General features: G+C 42.5%; 1 protein-coding gene across 1 annotated transcript in view; it reads left to right on the forward strand.

Annotated features, from left to right (window-relative positions):
* Kdm1a (lysine demethylase 1A) overlaps window positions 1–16,766 on the forward strand; it is a 52,455-nt gene extending 35,689 nt beyond the window's left edge. The window contains exons 10-20 of the mRNA XM_027399742.2: window positions 5,301–5,443; window positions 5,943–6,033; window positions 7,973–8,107; window positions 8,735–8,808; window positions 9,315–9,426; window positions 11,815–11,947; window positions 12,676–12,863; window positions 13,207–13,321; window positions 14,597–14,724; window positions 15,407–15,553; window positions 16,300–16,766. Coding sequence (XP_027255543.1) covers window positions 5,301–5,443; window positions 5,943–6,033; window positions 7,973–8,107; window positions 8,735–8,808; window positions 9,315–9,426; window positions 11,815–11,947; window positions 12,676–12,863; window positions 13,207–13,321; window positions 14,597–14,724; window positions 15,407–15,553; window positions 16,300–16,485 — 1,452 coding nt within the window. The 3' untranslated portion in view covers window positions 16,486–16,766. The remainder of the gene's footprint in view (window positions 1–5,300; window positions 5,444–5,942; window positions 6,034–7,972; window positions 8,108–8,734; window positions 8,809–9,314; window positions 9,427–11,814; window positions 11,948–12,675; window positions 12,864–13,206; window positions 13,322–14,596; window positions 14,725–15,406; window positions 15,554–16,299) is intronic.
* The last annotated feature ends 899 nt before the right edge of the window (window positions 16,767–17,665 follow it).

Below are 17,665 nucleotides of genomic sequence, written 5' to 3' on the forward strand. Positions count from 1 at the left end.
CATTTCAGTAACACAGGGTTTTTAAACATGTGTTCTAAATAGCATACCTACTAGTAAGTTCTCCCCAGGCATGGTGGCCAATCTCTCCTGTCACAGATAAACAACTTGCATAAGAACATAGATATATGCCACCAACCATATTATAGAAGGTTGTTAGTGATGTTCCAGTGTAAGCTCCCTATCTGGAGACCAGATCTTTGAGCAGCATCTGATAGTTTGAAAAGGGATGTGCGTTTTTTTCCCCATTTATTTTTTTAGATTTATATATTTTATTTTTTGTGTAGGGGGGTTTGCCTGCATGTATGTCTTTGCACAGTATTGTACCTGTTGCCCAGGGAGGCCAGAAGAAGGTGTTGGATTCCCTGGGACTGGAGTTCTGAAATACCATGTGGGTGCTGGGTATCGTACCTGGGTCCTTCACAAAAGCAACAAGTGCTCTTAACTGCTGAGCCATCTCTCCAGTCCTGGATGTGTTTTTTTTCCCCACCTCAGTTCGTTTATTTGTATTTGGTGCTATATGCAAGTGATGATTCTTACACGTTTTAGTTTTGGAAAGAGTTCTTTGTAGCTTTAAGTTCCTCTTGCCTTATGTAATAAGCCATGTTTATGTCTGTTTTTCTGTCTCCAGTGGTATAGCTCAGTGAGAATGTGGAACTGTTGACCTGTAGACTAGCTTTTCACTTAAAGGATAGGTGCAGAGAACCTTCCTTGCATATCCTTATAACTACAAATGATGCTTTGTGGCTTTAGAAATAGAAAAAATTAAGTGGGTGGGTAGGTTTTTTTGTTTTGTTTTGTTTTCTCATTTTGCATAATGGAAAGCTGTAGCTCCCATGTATTTTCCTAAAGGACTTGAAAGCAGCCTGTTGCTTGGTGTTCCAGCTCAGATTCCCATGCCTGATTTCTCAAGGAGCTAAGTAGGGCAGGGTGTGAGGACCTGTGTGACTGTGTCTGTTAAGTCTCCTCTTCAGAGAGCTTTAAAATAGTTCTTCTCAGGCTGGGCACTCAGAGGCAGAGGCAGTTGGATCTATGAGTTTGAGACCAGCCTGGTCTACATAGCAAGTTCCAGGATAGCTAGGATACATAATAGAAAGACCCTGTCTCAAAAAAACAAAATGGAAACTTAAAATAGTTTTTCTGGAGCCAGCAAGACCCACCTAGAGTAGAAATTACTCAGCCATTGAGACTTCTTAGCTGTTTAAAAATGAGATTCTGTGTTCTTTGTGTACAACCTCAATCAAAATTGACCCAGTGTGCCAGGCGTTGGTGGCGCATGCCTTTAGTCCCAGCACTCGGGAGGCAGAGGCAGAGGCAGGTGGATCTCTGTGAGTTTGAGGCCAGCCTGGTCTCCAGAGCGAGTGCCAGGATAGGCTCCAAAGCTACACAGAGAAATCCTGTCTCGAAAAACCAAAAAAAAAAAAACCAGCACAGTGTCAGTCCTGTAATTCCAGCTACTTCAGAAGGAAGATCAAGTTCAAGAACAGCCTAGGCAATTGAAGTCTCAAAATAGAAAGGCTTAGGGATATATGTAGCCCTGTAGTCTAGAGTTCAACCCTTAATACCACAAAGGAGGGTAACAATTTGATGGTTCTCTTGTTAGTACATAGAGAATAAATAATTCTCCCATGTTATATAAGGTAGCAGTTACTCAAAGTTATGGATATCGACGGACATGGTGGTGCATTAGGGGTACATGCAAATGAATCTTTGTGAGTTTGAGTGTAGCCTGGTCTTAAAACAAGTTATAGGATAGCTAGGTTTACAAAGAGAAACCCTATCTTGAAAAACCAAAATTAAAAGGGGGGGGGGTGGAGGATGGATATCACAGGTGGTGCTTGCTTAAGGACACAGCTCCATGCCCAGCCATTTTTGCTATAGGAAAAAGATGTAGTAGATGGTGTTTGTTGTTATTATTTTTTGTATTTGTGTGTATATGTGTATGTGCAGGTGTGTACACATGTTTGGGGTTGTGAGTGTACATAAGAGGTTGGTATCTCCCTCTCTCACTTTCCACCTTATTTTTGAGACAGGATCTCTCACGGAACCTGGAGCTCACTGACTGAGCTGTTTTGGCTGGCCAGCAAGCCCTAGGGATTCTCCTAACCCTGCCTCCCCTGCACTGTGTTATATTTTTATGTGAATTCTGGGGCTCCGAACTCAGGTCCTCTGTGTGGCAGGCACTTTACAGACTTAAGCATCTTATCTCCCCAGCACCTGCTGTTAACTATTCAAAACATAATGACAACAATCTCTAAAATAATAATAGCTCACTGTTCTATGTGGTCCTACATGGGCAGCTAGACTATTGAGCTTTAATGTTTGCTTTGACAGTGAAAGTTTTAATTGTTAGATATGTAAATAGAGCATCCATAACTGGCTTTTTAGTGATGGAGTTAATATTTAAAAGCATTAAAAATATGTTTGAGTTTCCCCTTGTCGGTATTGGTTTGCCAATGGACAGGCATACTATTTACTGCTTTCCAAGTACTCCTTTTCATCTCCAATTGAAATGTTAAAGTTAATGGAGAACAGCCTGGCTTCAATGCTTCCCCCTGGTTTCACTGGCAACATTAGCATCGCTGTAATTGCTCACCTGGGCAGAAATGAATGGGCCTGGTTGCTGACTACCTCACATAATCTCATAAAGCTGAGCCTTGGGTCTAAGTGGGTACTGGACATGCAGTCTTACTGTCTGATGTGAGTCAAACGTGGCAGTACTCCTTTGGTTTTAGTTTTGTTTGATTTTGTTGTTACTGTTCTGTGTTTTCTGTTCTTTAATTTTTACTTTTTGTTACCCACTGCTTTCTCACCACCACCCACCTTTTTAAAATTGCCCCTAACCCCGGCCATTTCTATGCCTTGACTTTCCCATTTTGGTCTCTGTACAGTCTGTTCCTTATTTCTCCAGCGGTTGCAGCTTCTAAGCTAACAGAATGCTTCTGTCATGCTGTGTGTTTAAAGCCTTGATTTTACTGCTGTCATACAAAACTAAACTTGACGTGGCTGTTGGGCTGTTATTTACAGTTTATTTCTCCCTCTGCTGCACTGGTTAAAAGGACACTGTCAAGGTATTTTTTCATAATTTTTCAAATCATTTTCTTCACTGTTTACAGTAACCCATTAAAAGCTTAACACTTGAATCTTTTCCTTTCAATGATCCTCTCCATCACACATTCACACTGGTTTGTTGTTGTAGAGTTGGGCTGGTGCTGTTTGAGTTTTTGTCATTGAAAGCGCATGTAAAACATCAGTTTTTTGTGGGGAGTGTGGGCTGGAAAGGGGAAGTGTAATGAACCAAGCAGGCTGCTCAGAAAACAGAGGGAAGAAACAACAGGTGAATTTGGTCCCTCTAACCTTGACAGTGTCCCTTTAAATATTTCTCTACCACCACCCTAGACCCAGTTACTGAACCTGAGTGCTGGGTATCTCTCAGTATGAACTTCCTTATGTGACTGTCACTCTAACCACAAAGATTAAAGCTTGTCTGAAGCAAGCCATCCAGTTGGCATTAGAAGAGCTTTAATCTGTCCCATTTGCGTTCTCGTGTTTTGGCGCATTCCGCCCCATAGTAAAGGCATATGTGGTCTAGTCCCTCTTGCTAGAGCATCCTCTTGTGAGGCACTTTAAGAAACACAGGAAAAGCAGTCTTGCAGTTGACATGGCACAGCTATGAGGGTTTATATTGAAGTGTGATTGTGGAGTGGTAGAGCCGTCTTCTGTAGCACATTGCAGGGTTGTGCTGGAGATAGCAAGTTCTTGAGCAGAATTTCATTTTGAGTTACTCTGTACATGGCCATCACATCTCTGAGAAAAAGTAACTGATGAGAATGTGAATGAAATTCATGACAAGAGGGTCTCTGAACAGAACAGCTCTCTTAGGTGCAGTCAGAGCAAGCAGGGCCATCACCAAGAGCTCTTCTTTCACGGTAGAAATGGGTTGACCAGATCCTCTGACCCACCAGCCCCTGGGACTGTAGTACTGCCTAAATGACACCACACATCTGAAGCCTGGTTCTCTACCTCATTTATCTATACAAACCAGATTATTGGAGTTTAGATTTCCTTTAGGCTGGGAGTAGTTGTTTCTCTGTGAGAGCCTCCTCTGTCCTTGGAGGCATTAAGCATGACCCTGTTGTCACTTGTATCTATTGTGTTCATAGATCCAAAGTAGAGCTGCTTCATCCCTCTTTCCTTTTCTTTTAGTAAAAGTTACCCTGTTTTATTTAACAAGTCCTCTTTGCCACACCAGTGGCTCATCTCATGGGGTGACCTGTGAGGGGTATGGTCAAGTGCTTTCCTTCTCCATTTATTTCCAAGTGCAGAATTGGAGTGTTTCCTGTGAGAGGTGACCTCTTACATGGTGATCTTGTCAGTAGTCACTTTCTACCAAACACCTCAGGCTTGGTATTTACTAGGCTAATTTTAGTGCTTTGTTTTCTTGTTCCCTGTTTTAAGTTGATGGCAAGGTGAAGTCTGTATTTTAAATCTCACTTCCCACAGAGTGCCCAGCCCTGGCAAAAGATGCTTATCTTAGACATGCTGTGTTGTCTCTCGCTGTTGCCATGAATCCAGCAGTGGGGCTGCAGATAGGATACTTGGGGCAAAGCTAAGGTGTAACAGAAGAAAGATGAACTGATGCTGTTGTCATTAGACTAGACAAAATGGTCTAGGTCAGCTGGAGGACTGCTTGGAAGTGTGTTCCCTTCCTCTACCACAGACCTGCTAGTAACTGCATTATTCCTAGTCTGAGAGCTTTGACTGACCTTCAGCTCTGAAGCTGAGAATCCATTAGCACTACGTAAAAGAAGGTACTGATGTGTTATTGTCAATACATGAATTTGACTATTTCCTACTGTCTCTTGAAATTCTTTCATCTTTGAACAGGTAACTTGAGCCTCTTCTTCCCATTTTTGCTCCTATTTTGGAAGGTCTTCAGTTGTGTGATCATAGTCTTTGTTCTCTGGGACTTTCCTAGTGTGTCCTTTGCATGGCAGCCTAGTCAGCTCAGTGTACCTTGTGCTTCCTGTAACTTCAGCTAGTGCCATTGCAGGTCTTGTGGCTGTTACTGTAGGTTGAGTCCTGGCTCTGAGGGAAAGAGGGAAATATTTCAGGCCTGAAACATTTCATATCTCATTTAAATGGATTTAACCACTTCATAGAAAAAGTCAAATCATTGTCCTCAAAGGTTTTCCTTTGAAATACATATTTTGGCCTCTTAAACTATAGAACATTTCTGTGTGTTCATGGATGACTGTGCTTAGTTTGATAAGGACCAACTCTGCTATACTTCATATTTTCAGGTTCCAAAAGAGAAAGACGAAATGGTAGAACAAGAATTTAACCGGTTGCTAGAAGCCACCTCTTACCTTAGTCATCAGCTAGACTTCAACGTCCTCAATAATAAACCTGTATCCCTTGGCCAGGCATTGGAGGTTGTCATTCAGTAAGTACTTTGAAACTGTTTATCAATTACAAGTCAGGGCTAGAGAGAGTGGTTAAGAGCACTGGCTGTTCCTTCAAAGGACCTGGGTTCAATTCCCAGCACCTATGTGGCAGCTTACAGCCATCTGTCACTCTAGTACCAGAGATCTGACGCCCTCTTGCCTCCTGCCTCTGCAGGCACTGCATCTGCATGGTGCACAGACATACAGTCAGGCAAACATTAAGAAAAATAGAGAAATTTTTCAAAGTAAAATGAATTCCAAAAATAAAACATTTAAAATAATTACAGAATCTTCAAGGCCCCTTTTAGTTCTAAAATGTATCACTTTAATGCATGTTATTCTGTTTATCTTGTAGGTCAGGTAACAGACACAACCAGCTAACTTTCTTGTCTGAATATTAGACAGACAGTGGGCTTTGGCCCTCGGGGTTTGGCTGGGTGCCTGTTCTGTTCTATAGAGCTGGCTCTGCAGCTGGGCCACATGCATTGTCTCTTACAGGCTACAAGAAAAGCATGTCAAAGATGAACAGATCGAACACTGGAAGAAGATAGTGAAAACTCAGGAGGAGCTGAAAGAGCTTCTTAATAAGGTAGAGCTCTGCATTCATGGTTTCTGTAGCCCCCCCCCCCAAAAAAAAAAAAAAAAAAAAAAAAAAAACCCTGAAAACAAGGGGACTCCTTTTACTTAAAGGCCTTTCTGGAGTTTCTCCTCCATGGAAAGGTGCTACCTGGCTGGTCTCCTAACCCTTACTAGCTGCAGTTTGGTTGGTCAGCATTTCTGCTGAGGTCTGGGGTTATAACAAGGTCAGCTGTAATGGGGTCAAGTACCTATTGATAAAGAAGATCAAGTCAGCTCATTCATTGCCATAATTGTGCCTCTTGATGCCAACACATCCACCTCTGCTCCCTAACTGAGGTTTCTGTTACCACCTTCTGAGTTCCAAGTTCCAGATGATACAGATACAGTCAGATATTTCTTTTTATCCTACCAGCTGCACAAGATACCAGCTCAGGTATCATCATCTGGGGAGGGGCAGGACGTCACTCTCATTAGGCTTCCTGTCACTAGGAGCTCCAGCCCACCTCTGTATAGACTGTGGAAAGGACTGAAGAGTGGTTGAGAATTGCCAGTTGGCAGACAACTGTGGGCCAGGCTTCAACACCCTGTTGGTACTTAAAAAAACTAACATTAGAAATGATTGCATAAAGTTCTTTGTGTGATGATTTGACCTTTTACATGTTACCAAAAAAAAAAAAAAAAAAAAAAAGAGGAATGGTTCTGGAAAGATGGCTCAGTGGTTAAGCGCACTGGTTGCTCTTCCAGAGGACCCTGGTTAAATTCCCAGCACCCAGATGGCAGCTCACAACTGTCTCTAGCTCTAGTTCAGGGGTTCTGACACCCTCACACAGACCCACATGCAGGTATGATGGGGAATGTACTATGTATGTTTATCTTTTTGATGTTAAATAAAATTCTGTTTGGCCAATGAGACAGCAAGTAGACAGGATTAGGAGTCGAAGAGGATTCTGGGAAATGTAGTAGAGAAACGTTGATCCAGGCAGGAAGTGACATAGCAAGGAGACTCATATTTAATAAGGGAGAAACAGGAAGCGTCCCTCTTTTCCCCTCCGCTCCTGCTCCAGCGGCACAATGTGAGCCACCAACAAGGAGGGACGCCAATAAGGCGTCTGATAAGATAAGTCTTATATATAGATTTATGATAATTAAGACTGAGCTAACAGATGAGAAATCCTAGTCATTGGCCAAGCAGCTTTGAACCTAATACAAGTTTCTGTGTATTCATTTGGGCCTAACTCGGGCAGGCGGCTAGCGTAAAGCTCACATGTGGCAGTGGGGCTCAGGCAGCTTTTGGCGGAAAGATTTATCGTAACACAGGCCGATACCAATGCACAGATACCAAAGCTGGGCATAGTGATGAGCCTGTGTTGATTTCAACACCTCGGAGGCTAATGCAAGAGGGGCTGTGATTTAAGCCCTGGGCTACATAGTGAGACCTTGTTTCAAAAGCAAAACAAAGACAGCTGTTTTCCCAAAATAAACTTATTGATGATTGTTTTATGTATTTTTTCTTAAGTGGGACACTTTTTTCCCTTTCTGTTGTTTTAGAAAACAAGAATCTATCTTAGTTACCTGATAGTGCTGTGGAAACCTCTGTTAAGCTGTTTTTTTTCCCAAATAGCATGGTACAGAACCAGGAATTAAGGCTCTTTCATAACATTGTACAGGGAGAGCTAATGCCAAGGGCATGTGTTCTTTTGAAATGAATTACACTGCTAATATGAAAAAAATTTTCTTTTTTTTTTTTGTTTTTTTTTGTTTTTTTTTTTTTTTTTGCTTTTCAAGACGGGTTTCTCTGTATAGGTTTAGCTGTCCTGGAACTGACTCTGTAGACCAAAACTCACCTCAAATTCACAGAGATCTGCCTGCCTCTGCTTCCCAGTGCTGAGATTATAGGCGTATGTCATCACCAGCTGGCTAGTATGAAATTTTTTACTTTTCCATCTTAGATGGTAAATTTGAAGGAGAAAATTAAAGAACTCCATCAGCAATACAAAGAGGCATCGGAAGTGAAGCCACCCCGAGATATTACAGCTGAGTTTTTAGTGAAAAGCAAGCACAGGGACCTGACCGCCCTCTGCAAGGTTAGTTCCACGATGCCCTGAAAATTAGTGTAGAGGTGGGAAGCCAACCACAAGTGTCTGTGCTGTGCAGAAGACGGGTTGGTGCCTAAAGAGCCATGGGGAGTTAATGGCTCAGTATGGTGTGAGATTGGTATTTCCTGCATTGTTCTCATCCTGACATTTGAGGATGGTAATTTATGTGGAGTTTCAATTCAAGCTGTATGATTCCAGTATCTCACGCGATGTCCCCAAGCACCTTGGCCTTCTTAGTCACCTCATCTGCAGCATGCTGCAGATTAGTGATACATATTAGTGATACATAGCTTGAAGAATCTTTGTGAAGCTGAAATGAACTGTGGTTCCAAGGAATCCCACACCAGGGCCATGAGGAGTGCTGAGAGCACGGTGACTAATGTGATTTCACTCTGTGTTTGCAGCATGCCAGTGCTTTTACCATTTTCCCTTCTGCCCCAACTTATTCCAGATTAATAGCTGTTTCTGGCATAAAAAACATCCCTGAGGCTTGACCCCAGCCTTAAATTGCATCACATTTTGTATACATGACCTGAGCAGGAAATGTGTTACATATAAACTGGTAAACATTCGACCATTGAGACTAACTCACCTTTTTTAAAAAAATTCTGTTAGGAATATGATGAATTAGCTGAAACACAAGGAAAGCTAGAGGAAAAACTTCAAGAATTGGAAGCAAACCCCCCAAGGTAAGGAAAGAAACTCAGACATTAAGAATTACAGCTTTGCTCTCTCTCCATCTTATGTTCAGTTTGAAAGGAAGATGACAAAATAAGGAGCTTTTACTATGAGCATGGGGCTGTGGTTGGGTTTGTAGTCCCTACTCTTACATTTTAGTGTGTGAGATGTTCTTTATCTAAAATTAGCTCTTCTTTACAAACCTGGTATTGATATAAAGCTGTCCTAGATGGAAATTGTTTGTGGGTGTGATTTAAGAAAAAAAAAAGATACTATTGTTTCACACTCGAAAGATTTGGAGGACTAGGACTTTATCTATTTTCACTGGGTTTCAGGCAGTGATGGCATGCTTTCTAGACATCAGGGTTAGAGCAGTTAGTAACACAGGTGACAGCCTGTTCTGTGACTTACATATAAGGTATAGTCCCAGTCCCCAGCTTAGAGTTCAGATTGGCTGAGACCATCCACGTGAACTCATTGATATCTTTGTTAACACTGCACTCCCTTATGTTTTCAGTGATGTATATCTCTCATCAAGAGATAGACAAATACTTGACTGGCATTTTGCAAATCTTGAATTTGCCAACGCCACACCACTCTCTACCCTCTCTCTTAAACATTGGGATCAGGTAAGATTTCTTCATTATTTATTGAATTGCACATACTTGAGGACTACTAAAAGTAAGTGTGTGTGTGTGTGTGTGTGTGTGTGTGTGTGTGTGTGTGTGTGTGTGTGTGTGTGTTCATAGATAGCTTCAGTAGGAGACAGCATTTGCTCTCAGTGAAATCCACACATCTTAAGCAGCTTGATGATTTGCCGAGCTTACTTTGCCTTGAGCTACCACAACAGTTAGGATATAGAACTTTTCAGTCTTTTCAGCCTGGTGTTGTGGTCCACACCTGCCATCCCAGGGCTTTAAAGGCTAGAGCAGAAAAATTAATGAGTTCAAGGTCAGCATGGCCTTCATCGTGAGGGCTTTGTCATCCTAAAGAGTTTTCTTCTGCCCTTTTGCAATTATTTCCTCCTTCCCATCCTGCTTCAGCTTGTTGTGTGCTTTCATGGTAGGTTGTTTTTATGCGCCTGAGAGGTAGTTTATCCCTTTGTCATTTGTTACAATTCCATTGTAGAGATAAACAGATTGTTAATTCATTGTTGGTACACTGATGGGATTATTTGTGTGTTTGGGGTACTATTAGTGAAGGTGCTCTGAATATTAGTATTTTTCTCAGAAAACAAATTAAGCCTGGTTGTAGTGGCGCACACCTTTAATCCCAGCACTTGGAAAGGAGTTCCAGGTCAGCCAGAGCTATATAGTGAGTTCCTGTCTCTGACCACCCCTCAACCCCCCAAATTTTTTTGAGTGGAATTGATAAGATCTTATGGAAAGTAGGTTAGTTTTTAGTGGTATTAGGGATCAAATTCAGAGTCTTGTACATACCAGGTAAGTACTCTGCCTCTGACCTATACCCCCAGCCCTGCTTCTGCCCTTTAACAAACTTCCAAACTGCATACCAAATTGCCTTTCCCCCCAGTAGCACAGTCCATGTGCTTCACATCTCAGAGATAGTGTCAGACCTGGAGGGCAGAATGTCTTCATGTGCGGATCAGTTGCTCTGAAGTGTCCTTGGGTATTTGGCCCCTTTGAAAGTCTGGTTGTTTACCTTCTTTTTTAAGAAGTTGTAAGAGCTCACCTGTCAGATAAATACATTACATTTTCTTCTAGGCGTTGGTGTGTCCTTTTTGTCCTGGTTCTAAGCTTGATCCTAGGCCTCATGTGTGTATGCTCTATCATTGTTATCCCTCTAGCTCCATCTGTACTTCTTACATTCTGAAAGTTGTCACACTCACCTGAGCTTATGTTTTAACATGTAATTCCTAAGAGTTTCTAGACTATGTGGGATACTCTTAGCTTCCAGGTCAGACCGTGGCTTGATGATATTCCATGAATGTCTGGAGCTTCCTCTTGCGGATGACTTGCCTTTACCTAACTAGACCAACTGGTTTTAGAAATCTTCCTCTGTAGGGTAAGCTGTAGCCACGCCTCCTTAGGGGCTGGCTACAGGTGTGCCTGACCAGCTTGCCAGGACGAGGCCAGGGTGACGTAGAGCGATACTTGCACGGGACTGCGTTTTCTCTTTCGGTTTCACTTTTGTACTTGCTGGACAGACTGCTGCCATGCCGGCTGGCTAGGTCACTCTGTAAGGCTTTTCCCTATTAAATACCCTTGTATTTCTACTTGGCTCTGTATTGGTAATTTCCCACTATATTCCTCAACTTTAAAATCTGTTAGCTTAAGGACTGAAAAGGGCTTTTTGTCTTATGTAAAAGAAAATGTAATTATGGCAGTGATCCTTGATATCATGCACATCTGTAGTGCTCTAAGAAGGCAAATAGGTCTGGTTGACAATGGCGCACACCTTTAATTCAGCACTTGGGAGACAGGGGCAGGTGGGTCTGTTAGTTTGAGGACAGCCAGGGCTACACAGAGAAACCCTGTCTTGAAAAGCCAAAAAGGAAAAAAAGAAGATAAATGCATCAGCTTTTGTGCTTTCTGGTCATCTGTGTCTCTATGGATGGTTTGAACTTATAGTGAGTGCTGTGCTAAAACTATCTAGAGATAGATCAATCAGGACTTTTCCCTTAGGCATCTAAACTTGAATACTGAGTAATTGTTTAACTGTGGTCTTAAAGTACTGTTTGGGGCTGGAGAGGTGGCTCAGCAGTTAAGAGCACTGGCTGCCCTTGCAGAGGACCTGGGTTTAATTGCTAGCACCCACACGGCAGTTGTTAGCCACTCTGGTCACTGGGTATGCAACACCTTTTTGTGGCTTTTGCAGACACTGCATGTGAATGGGGCACAACACACATGCTGGTAATACCCATACACAGATTCTTTTAGAAACTGACTGGTCTACAAGCTTGTGCTCTTCAACACCATGATAGAGAACTCAATGCAAATGGCATAGTGTAAATTTTATTTAAAAGTGTGGTAATAGGCCTTTTTTGTCCTTGTTAGGATGATGACTTTGAGTTTACTGGCAGTCACCTGACAGTAAGAAATGGCTACTCATGTGTGCCTGTGGCTTTAGCTGAAGGCTTGGATATTAAACTGAACACAGCAGTGCGACAGGTTCGCTACACAGCCTCAGGTATGTGCCTGCTCCATAGGAACTAGAGCATCTTCCCTGAAACAAGATTAGTTTTTTTTACAACCTTTTATAAACTTGAATGGTTCATGGATAAACTTTGTAAATGCCTTTTGTAAGTAGATGGCAGAGTGACAGAAACTACACACCATCTTAGTTCTGTGTCTACAGAAAGTGGGCCTGGGCTAGCTGCCATACTTAGGATGTGCCATATTCTCAGAGAATTCCCATAATTATACTTGCAATGAATTGATCAAAAGATTTCTTTATATATAGTTGTATGAGCATTCATATAAAAATATACTAGGGCTCATTAGCTATGTCTTTGTTGGAGCCCATTCATTTGTGGAGTATATTCTATGCGTTTACTCTTATTGTTAATAAATCTGTATAACTATTAAAGACAACCATATTAGGTAAAATAATGGTGACAATAATTCTGATGTCCACTTAAGAGGTGAAGCGAAGCATCACAGTGTATCTCCACATTTTGAGGTTTTGTGCCACAGTCTTCACGTTGTCATCCTTAGCGAGCAGGCAACCACTTTAGTATATTGGTAGTGTAGGATGGGGCAGTCAAGGGTTCCTTATTGACTGAGGGTTTCAATCCTGGCAGCCTGAGCCCCCTTCTGTATGAAAAGTGAAGGAAATAGCATGCCAATCCTGTTGGCCACAATATTCAGTTCCCTCGTTGATGCCATCCTCACGAGTAGTTTTCCCACTTTCTCCAGGATGTGAAGTGATCGCTGTGAATACACGTTCCACAAGTCAAACCTTTATTTATAAGTGTGACGCAGTTCTCTGCACTCTTCCCCTGGGAGTGTTGAAGCAGCAGCCACCAGCTGTGCAGTTTGTGCCACCTCTTCCTGAGTGGAAAACATCTGCAGTTCAAAGGATGGGATTTGGCAACCTTAACAAGGTAATGTGCGTTCCTTCCTCCTGACACTAGCCTAATGTCCAGCGTCCAGTAGCATCACTGAGGAATGGGGTCTCCATGTGGCCATGTTTGCCTGCACCCTCAGCTGTGATTCCAGGCATGAGGCCTGGCAGTTCCTATAACTCAGTGCCTGGTTGTATTATATAATACTCAAGTACACTTAATGTTATAACCTTCTAAGTCACAGTATAAATAATGTAATAGGGAACTCTTTTACACTGAAAGTGGTTAATAAGTCTAAGAAGTATGACCTTAAAGGACACAGTGATGCTAACAGAAAGCCGTCTCTCTTGAGGCCAGCTCATATGCTCCCTTCCTGTGGTAGGTGGTGTTGTGTTTTGACCGCGTGTTCTGGGATCCAAGTGTCAATTTGTTTGGGCATGTTGGCAGTACGACTGCTAGCAGGGGCGAACTCTTCCTCTTCTGGAACCTATATAAAGGTAACTGTTTGCTGGTTTAATTTTTTTCATACTCTTAATAGAAACATACAGAATTAGGAATATTGGGAGTTTTCTCATATATGTGCCTTAATTTTCTTCATTAATAAGCAATTCTTTAAAAAAAAAAATCCCTTCAAAATATTTTGAAGAAAACATGTAAAAATGAAGAAACACCATAGCCAAAAGGGACAGGCCAGTGAGTATCCCTCATTCTGAGACTGTTAGATCCAGCTTGCCCTCAACCTTAGGAACATAAACACATTTTAAGGATGTGATCTGTCTCTTATTCTAATTTTATAATTGATTAACTAGAGCACTGAATAACGAATTCCCTCTTCCAAGAAGAGTGAAGAACAGGTGTTTCCTGTGCAGCAGTTTCTGATCCAGTGTCATTCACTCTATCTCCACTGAAGAGGCATTCAGACACCGAAATGATGCCATGCTTTTTTCCCCTCATTCCATCCAGGCCATCTGGTTCTGTCTATGCCAGCTTCATGGTATTCTTCCACGCCTCAGCATTCCTTATCCATCACCCATGTCCTTGTCCAGGCCACTGTCACTTCCCATAGCTGTTGCTAGTAAAAAGGGAACACAGATTTCTTACCTAAGCCCCTCACAAGAGCCCGTCCCAGCTTCCCAGTCTACCCTGCTCCCAGCTCTTTGTTCAGAGCATCTGTGTACATTTCTCTTTTGCTTTGCTTAGCCTTCACAGCTTGGCCTGAATGTACTGGAAGAGGCCTTTAAGGAACACATTCCTATTGCCTAGAATCTCTTTACTATGTCCTGTATTGTCATAGCTTTACCAGAGGTCATGATTCTATGTGTGTGTGGTTATTTACATGTTAATTCTAGTATAATTAGTATCTTTTCACACCCCATGGAACTAGGTGGCCCTGGGGCTGTCATACAAGCTTATTTTCTACTCACCAAATGGATGACTGGGGGTAGTGATAGGTATGAAGGGTCTGAGCTATGTAGAAGGGATACTGTCATGGCTGTGGAAGCAACTTATGTGGCCAGGACTACAAATTCTATACCTAAATATAGAAATGTTAGTTCCTTTGACTCTTGGAAGTCATAAGCAGTGGTCAGTTTCTGAGGACAGAGTTCAGAAAAAATAGCTTGTTTCTAGCTCTGTGTGGTACTACATGGGTGACTGACATTTACAGCACCAAGAACAAAGCAGGGCCTTACAGGACTTTGTTCTTATAAGAAAACACTTTTGAGATGCTTTAAAGTATAAGAAAGCCCTGGAATTGTCTTTTGTTTCCTCAGCTCCAATACTAATAGCCCTGGTGGCAGGAGAAGCTGCTGGCATCATGGAGAACATTAGTGATGATGTGATTGTTGGCCGGTGCCTGGCCATTCTCAAAGGGATTTTTGGTAGCAGTGCAGTACCACAGGTATGCGAGTGAGTGGGTGAGTGGACAAGCTTACAGTTGAACTGAGGTTTGGCTCAGTTGCAGTTTGCAGCTTAAGTTCTTTTTTGGTTTTTCGAAACAGGGTTTCTCTGTGTAGCTTTGGGCTTATCCTGGCATTCGCTCTGGAGACCAGGCTGGCCTCGAACTCACAGAGATCCGCCTACCTCTGCCTCCCGAGTGCTGGGATTAAAGGTGTGTGCCACCAACACCCGGCTGCAGCCTAAGTTCTTGATCAGGACATTTATGTTAAAATGGAGACATGTGTTGAGTTGGCCTGTTTGAAACTTTAAGGACATGACCCAGAGGATCACAACTGCTAGCTAGCTAGCTGAATTTCTTCCTGCTGTATGTGGGGTCACATCGCAAGCAGCTGAACTTGTGAATACATTGGGGAGTTTTATGAGAATTTCTTTGTAGCTTATTGTTTTTCAGGCCAACTGCAATACTTTTAGCCCCTTATGAGACCAAAGGTGAATTAATGCTATGCAAATTTATGAAAGAGTAAAGGTCAAGTGCTGCTTGTCAGAGAAGGAGGCACATCCAAAGCAGCAGCATCCATCACCTGGTTGCCTCACCTTGTCTTTCTTACGTGGGTCCTGCCTGTTTTTCAGTAATGGCTGATTTGTCCCACTATCAGTAATGCTCATGGTTCTCCTGTATCTAGCCCAAAGAGACGGTGGTGTCCCGCTGGCGTGCTGATCCCTGGGCCCGAGGTTCCTATTCCTATGTGGCTGCAGGATCTTCTGGAAATGACTATGATTTAATGGCTCAGCCAATCACTCCTGGCCCCTCAATTCCAGGTGCCCCACAGGTGAGGAACTAGAAAGAAATCTGTGTCTGGACCTATTTGGGGAAAGACCAAGAGCTCAAGGTAGAAATGATCTCTCTGGCTACTTTAGTCATTCCGTCCTTAGATACTTTCAGAATAAAGTACTATTTCTCATAGCTGGGCTTCGTAAATGTAGGCAGCTAGATTCTAAAGGTAAGAAGAGTCTAGAGTACGTGCAAGTACTTCTTGCTCAGCTTTGTCCCCTTTAAAAGTTGTATTTGGGGACTAGAAAGACAGCTTGGCATGTAAGAGTGGCTGCTGCTCTTCAGAAGACCATAGTCCAGTCTCCAGCACCTACACTGGATGGCTCACAGCCTCCTGTATCACCAGCTCCAAGGGGCATACAAGCTTTTTGGTTTTTTTAAGCCTTATTTTTAAATGTACCTAAATTTGTGGCAGCATGTAGGCTTGCAGAGGTCTTAGTCACTAGGACTTTATAGATCCTGCTTGGGGGTTCTTATGTAGACTATGCTAGACCTTGTTCCAGAGTATTCTTCATGATCACAACCCAAATGTTTGTTGTCTGCTCTCAAACACATTCCTGCTTAAGAAGGCTCTACTCCCTGTGGCTCAGAGTTTAGGACATCCTGCATGAAATAAAACTAGTATCAAGAGAGACTTGAGTAAACTGATTAACTAGTGGTGGTAGTAGATCAGCCTTCAAAAGTAAACAGGAATTTGGCAATTCAAAGTAACTTGTTGATTCCCCCTCCCCCCCAAAAAAATAGCCAATCCCACGACTTTTCTTTGCTGGAGAACATACAATTCGGAACTACCCAGCTACAGTTCATGGTGCTCTGCTGAGTGGGCTTCGAGAAGCAGGAAGGATTGCAGACCAGTTTTTGGGAGCCATGTACACTTTGCCTCGTCAGGCCACATCAGGTGTCCCTGCACAACAGTCTCCAAGCATGTGAGACAGATGGTTCTGAAAACAGAAGCCAATGGACATGTGATCTGCCATGTAAGCAAACTCTTCTAGCAATACTCATCCTATGTCATCAACTGCAGGACTCCGAGTTTGACAGCAGAGGCTGGCTCCTTTGACTGACAGCACAGAGAGAAACTTACCCAGTAATTTGGAATTATGTCCCATAAAGACTGAGACAAGCAAGTGCTGTGAGATAACCTCTTAGTTTATTGGTGTTTGGCTTTTTTTTTTAATATATTTTGAGAATAAAAGTTTAAAATAATTTTATATGAAGATTTATTTTTAATTATGTGTATGTCTTGGTAGTGGAGGTATGTGCACTTATGTGGGTGACCACAGAATCCAGAGGCATTCAATCCCCTAGAGCTGGTCACAGGTGGGTGTAAACCATCCATGTATGTGCTCAGAACTAAATTTCAGGTACTCTGCAACAGCAGTATGGTTTTTTACTACTGGGCCATCTCTCTCTAGTTTGATCTTTTGGATTAAAGCTTTACATAATACATACATACACACATTACATGTGTTGCTCCCTCAGAAATGCCCATCCTACCTTTGACAATAGCATATATATATTTTCTCTGTATTGTATAAGGAGGAAGACAAAATGGTTTGGTCAGGTCCAAGTGTTCCTACTGACGGTTCTAGTTTTGTGCATCAGTGTTTGCCTGCATGCATGTATGTGTATTATACACATCCCTGTGTCTGTGAGCCTCCATGCAGGCACTAGGAACCAGACCGTGGTCCATTGCACTTAACCATGGGAAGCCATCTCTCCAGCCCCATTATAATTTTTTTTTAAAGATTTTATTATATATGCATTGTTCTGCCTGCTTGTATGCTTGCACACCAGAAGAGGGCACCAGATCTCATTACAGATGGCTGTGAGGCACCATGTGGTTGCTGGGAATTGAACTCAGGACCTCTGGAAGAGCAGCCAGTGCTCTTAACCTCTGAGCCATCTCTCCAACCCCCCCCCCCCATTATAATTCCTAATGGCAGTCTATTAAACTGGAGGCTCCAAGGGAATGTTTCTGTCACTTTTCATGTACTAGTGCCCATCTGTGTTGGCATGGAGCACCTTGTAGTTGAACCACCATACTTCGAGTCCATGTCTAATCTCTCATCTCAAAACTCTTCGTATATAGTGCCTTTGAAGTCCCCTC

Source organism: Cricetulus griseus, chromosome 2 (assembly GCF_003668045.3).
Source record: "Cricetulus griseus strain 17A/GY chromosome 2, alternate assembly CriGri-PICRH-1.0, whole genome shotgun sequence".
Classification (NCBI taxonomy): Eukaryota; Metazoa; Chordata; class Mammalia; order Rodentia; family Cricetidae; genus Cricetulus; species Cricetulus griseus.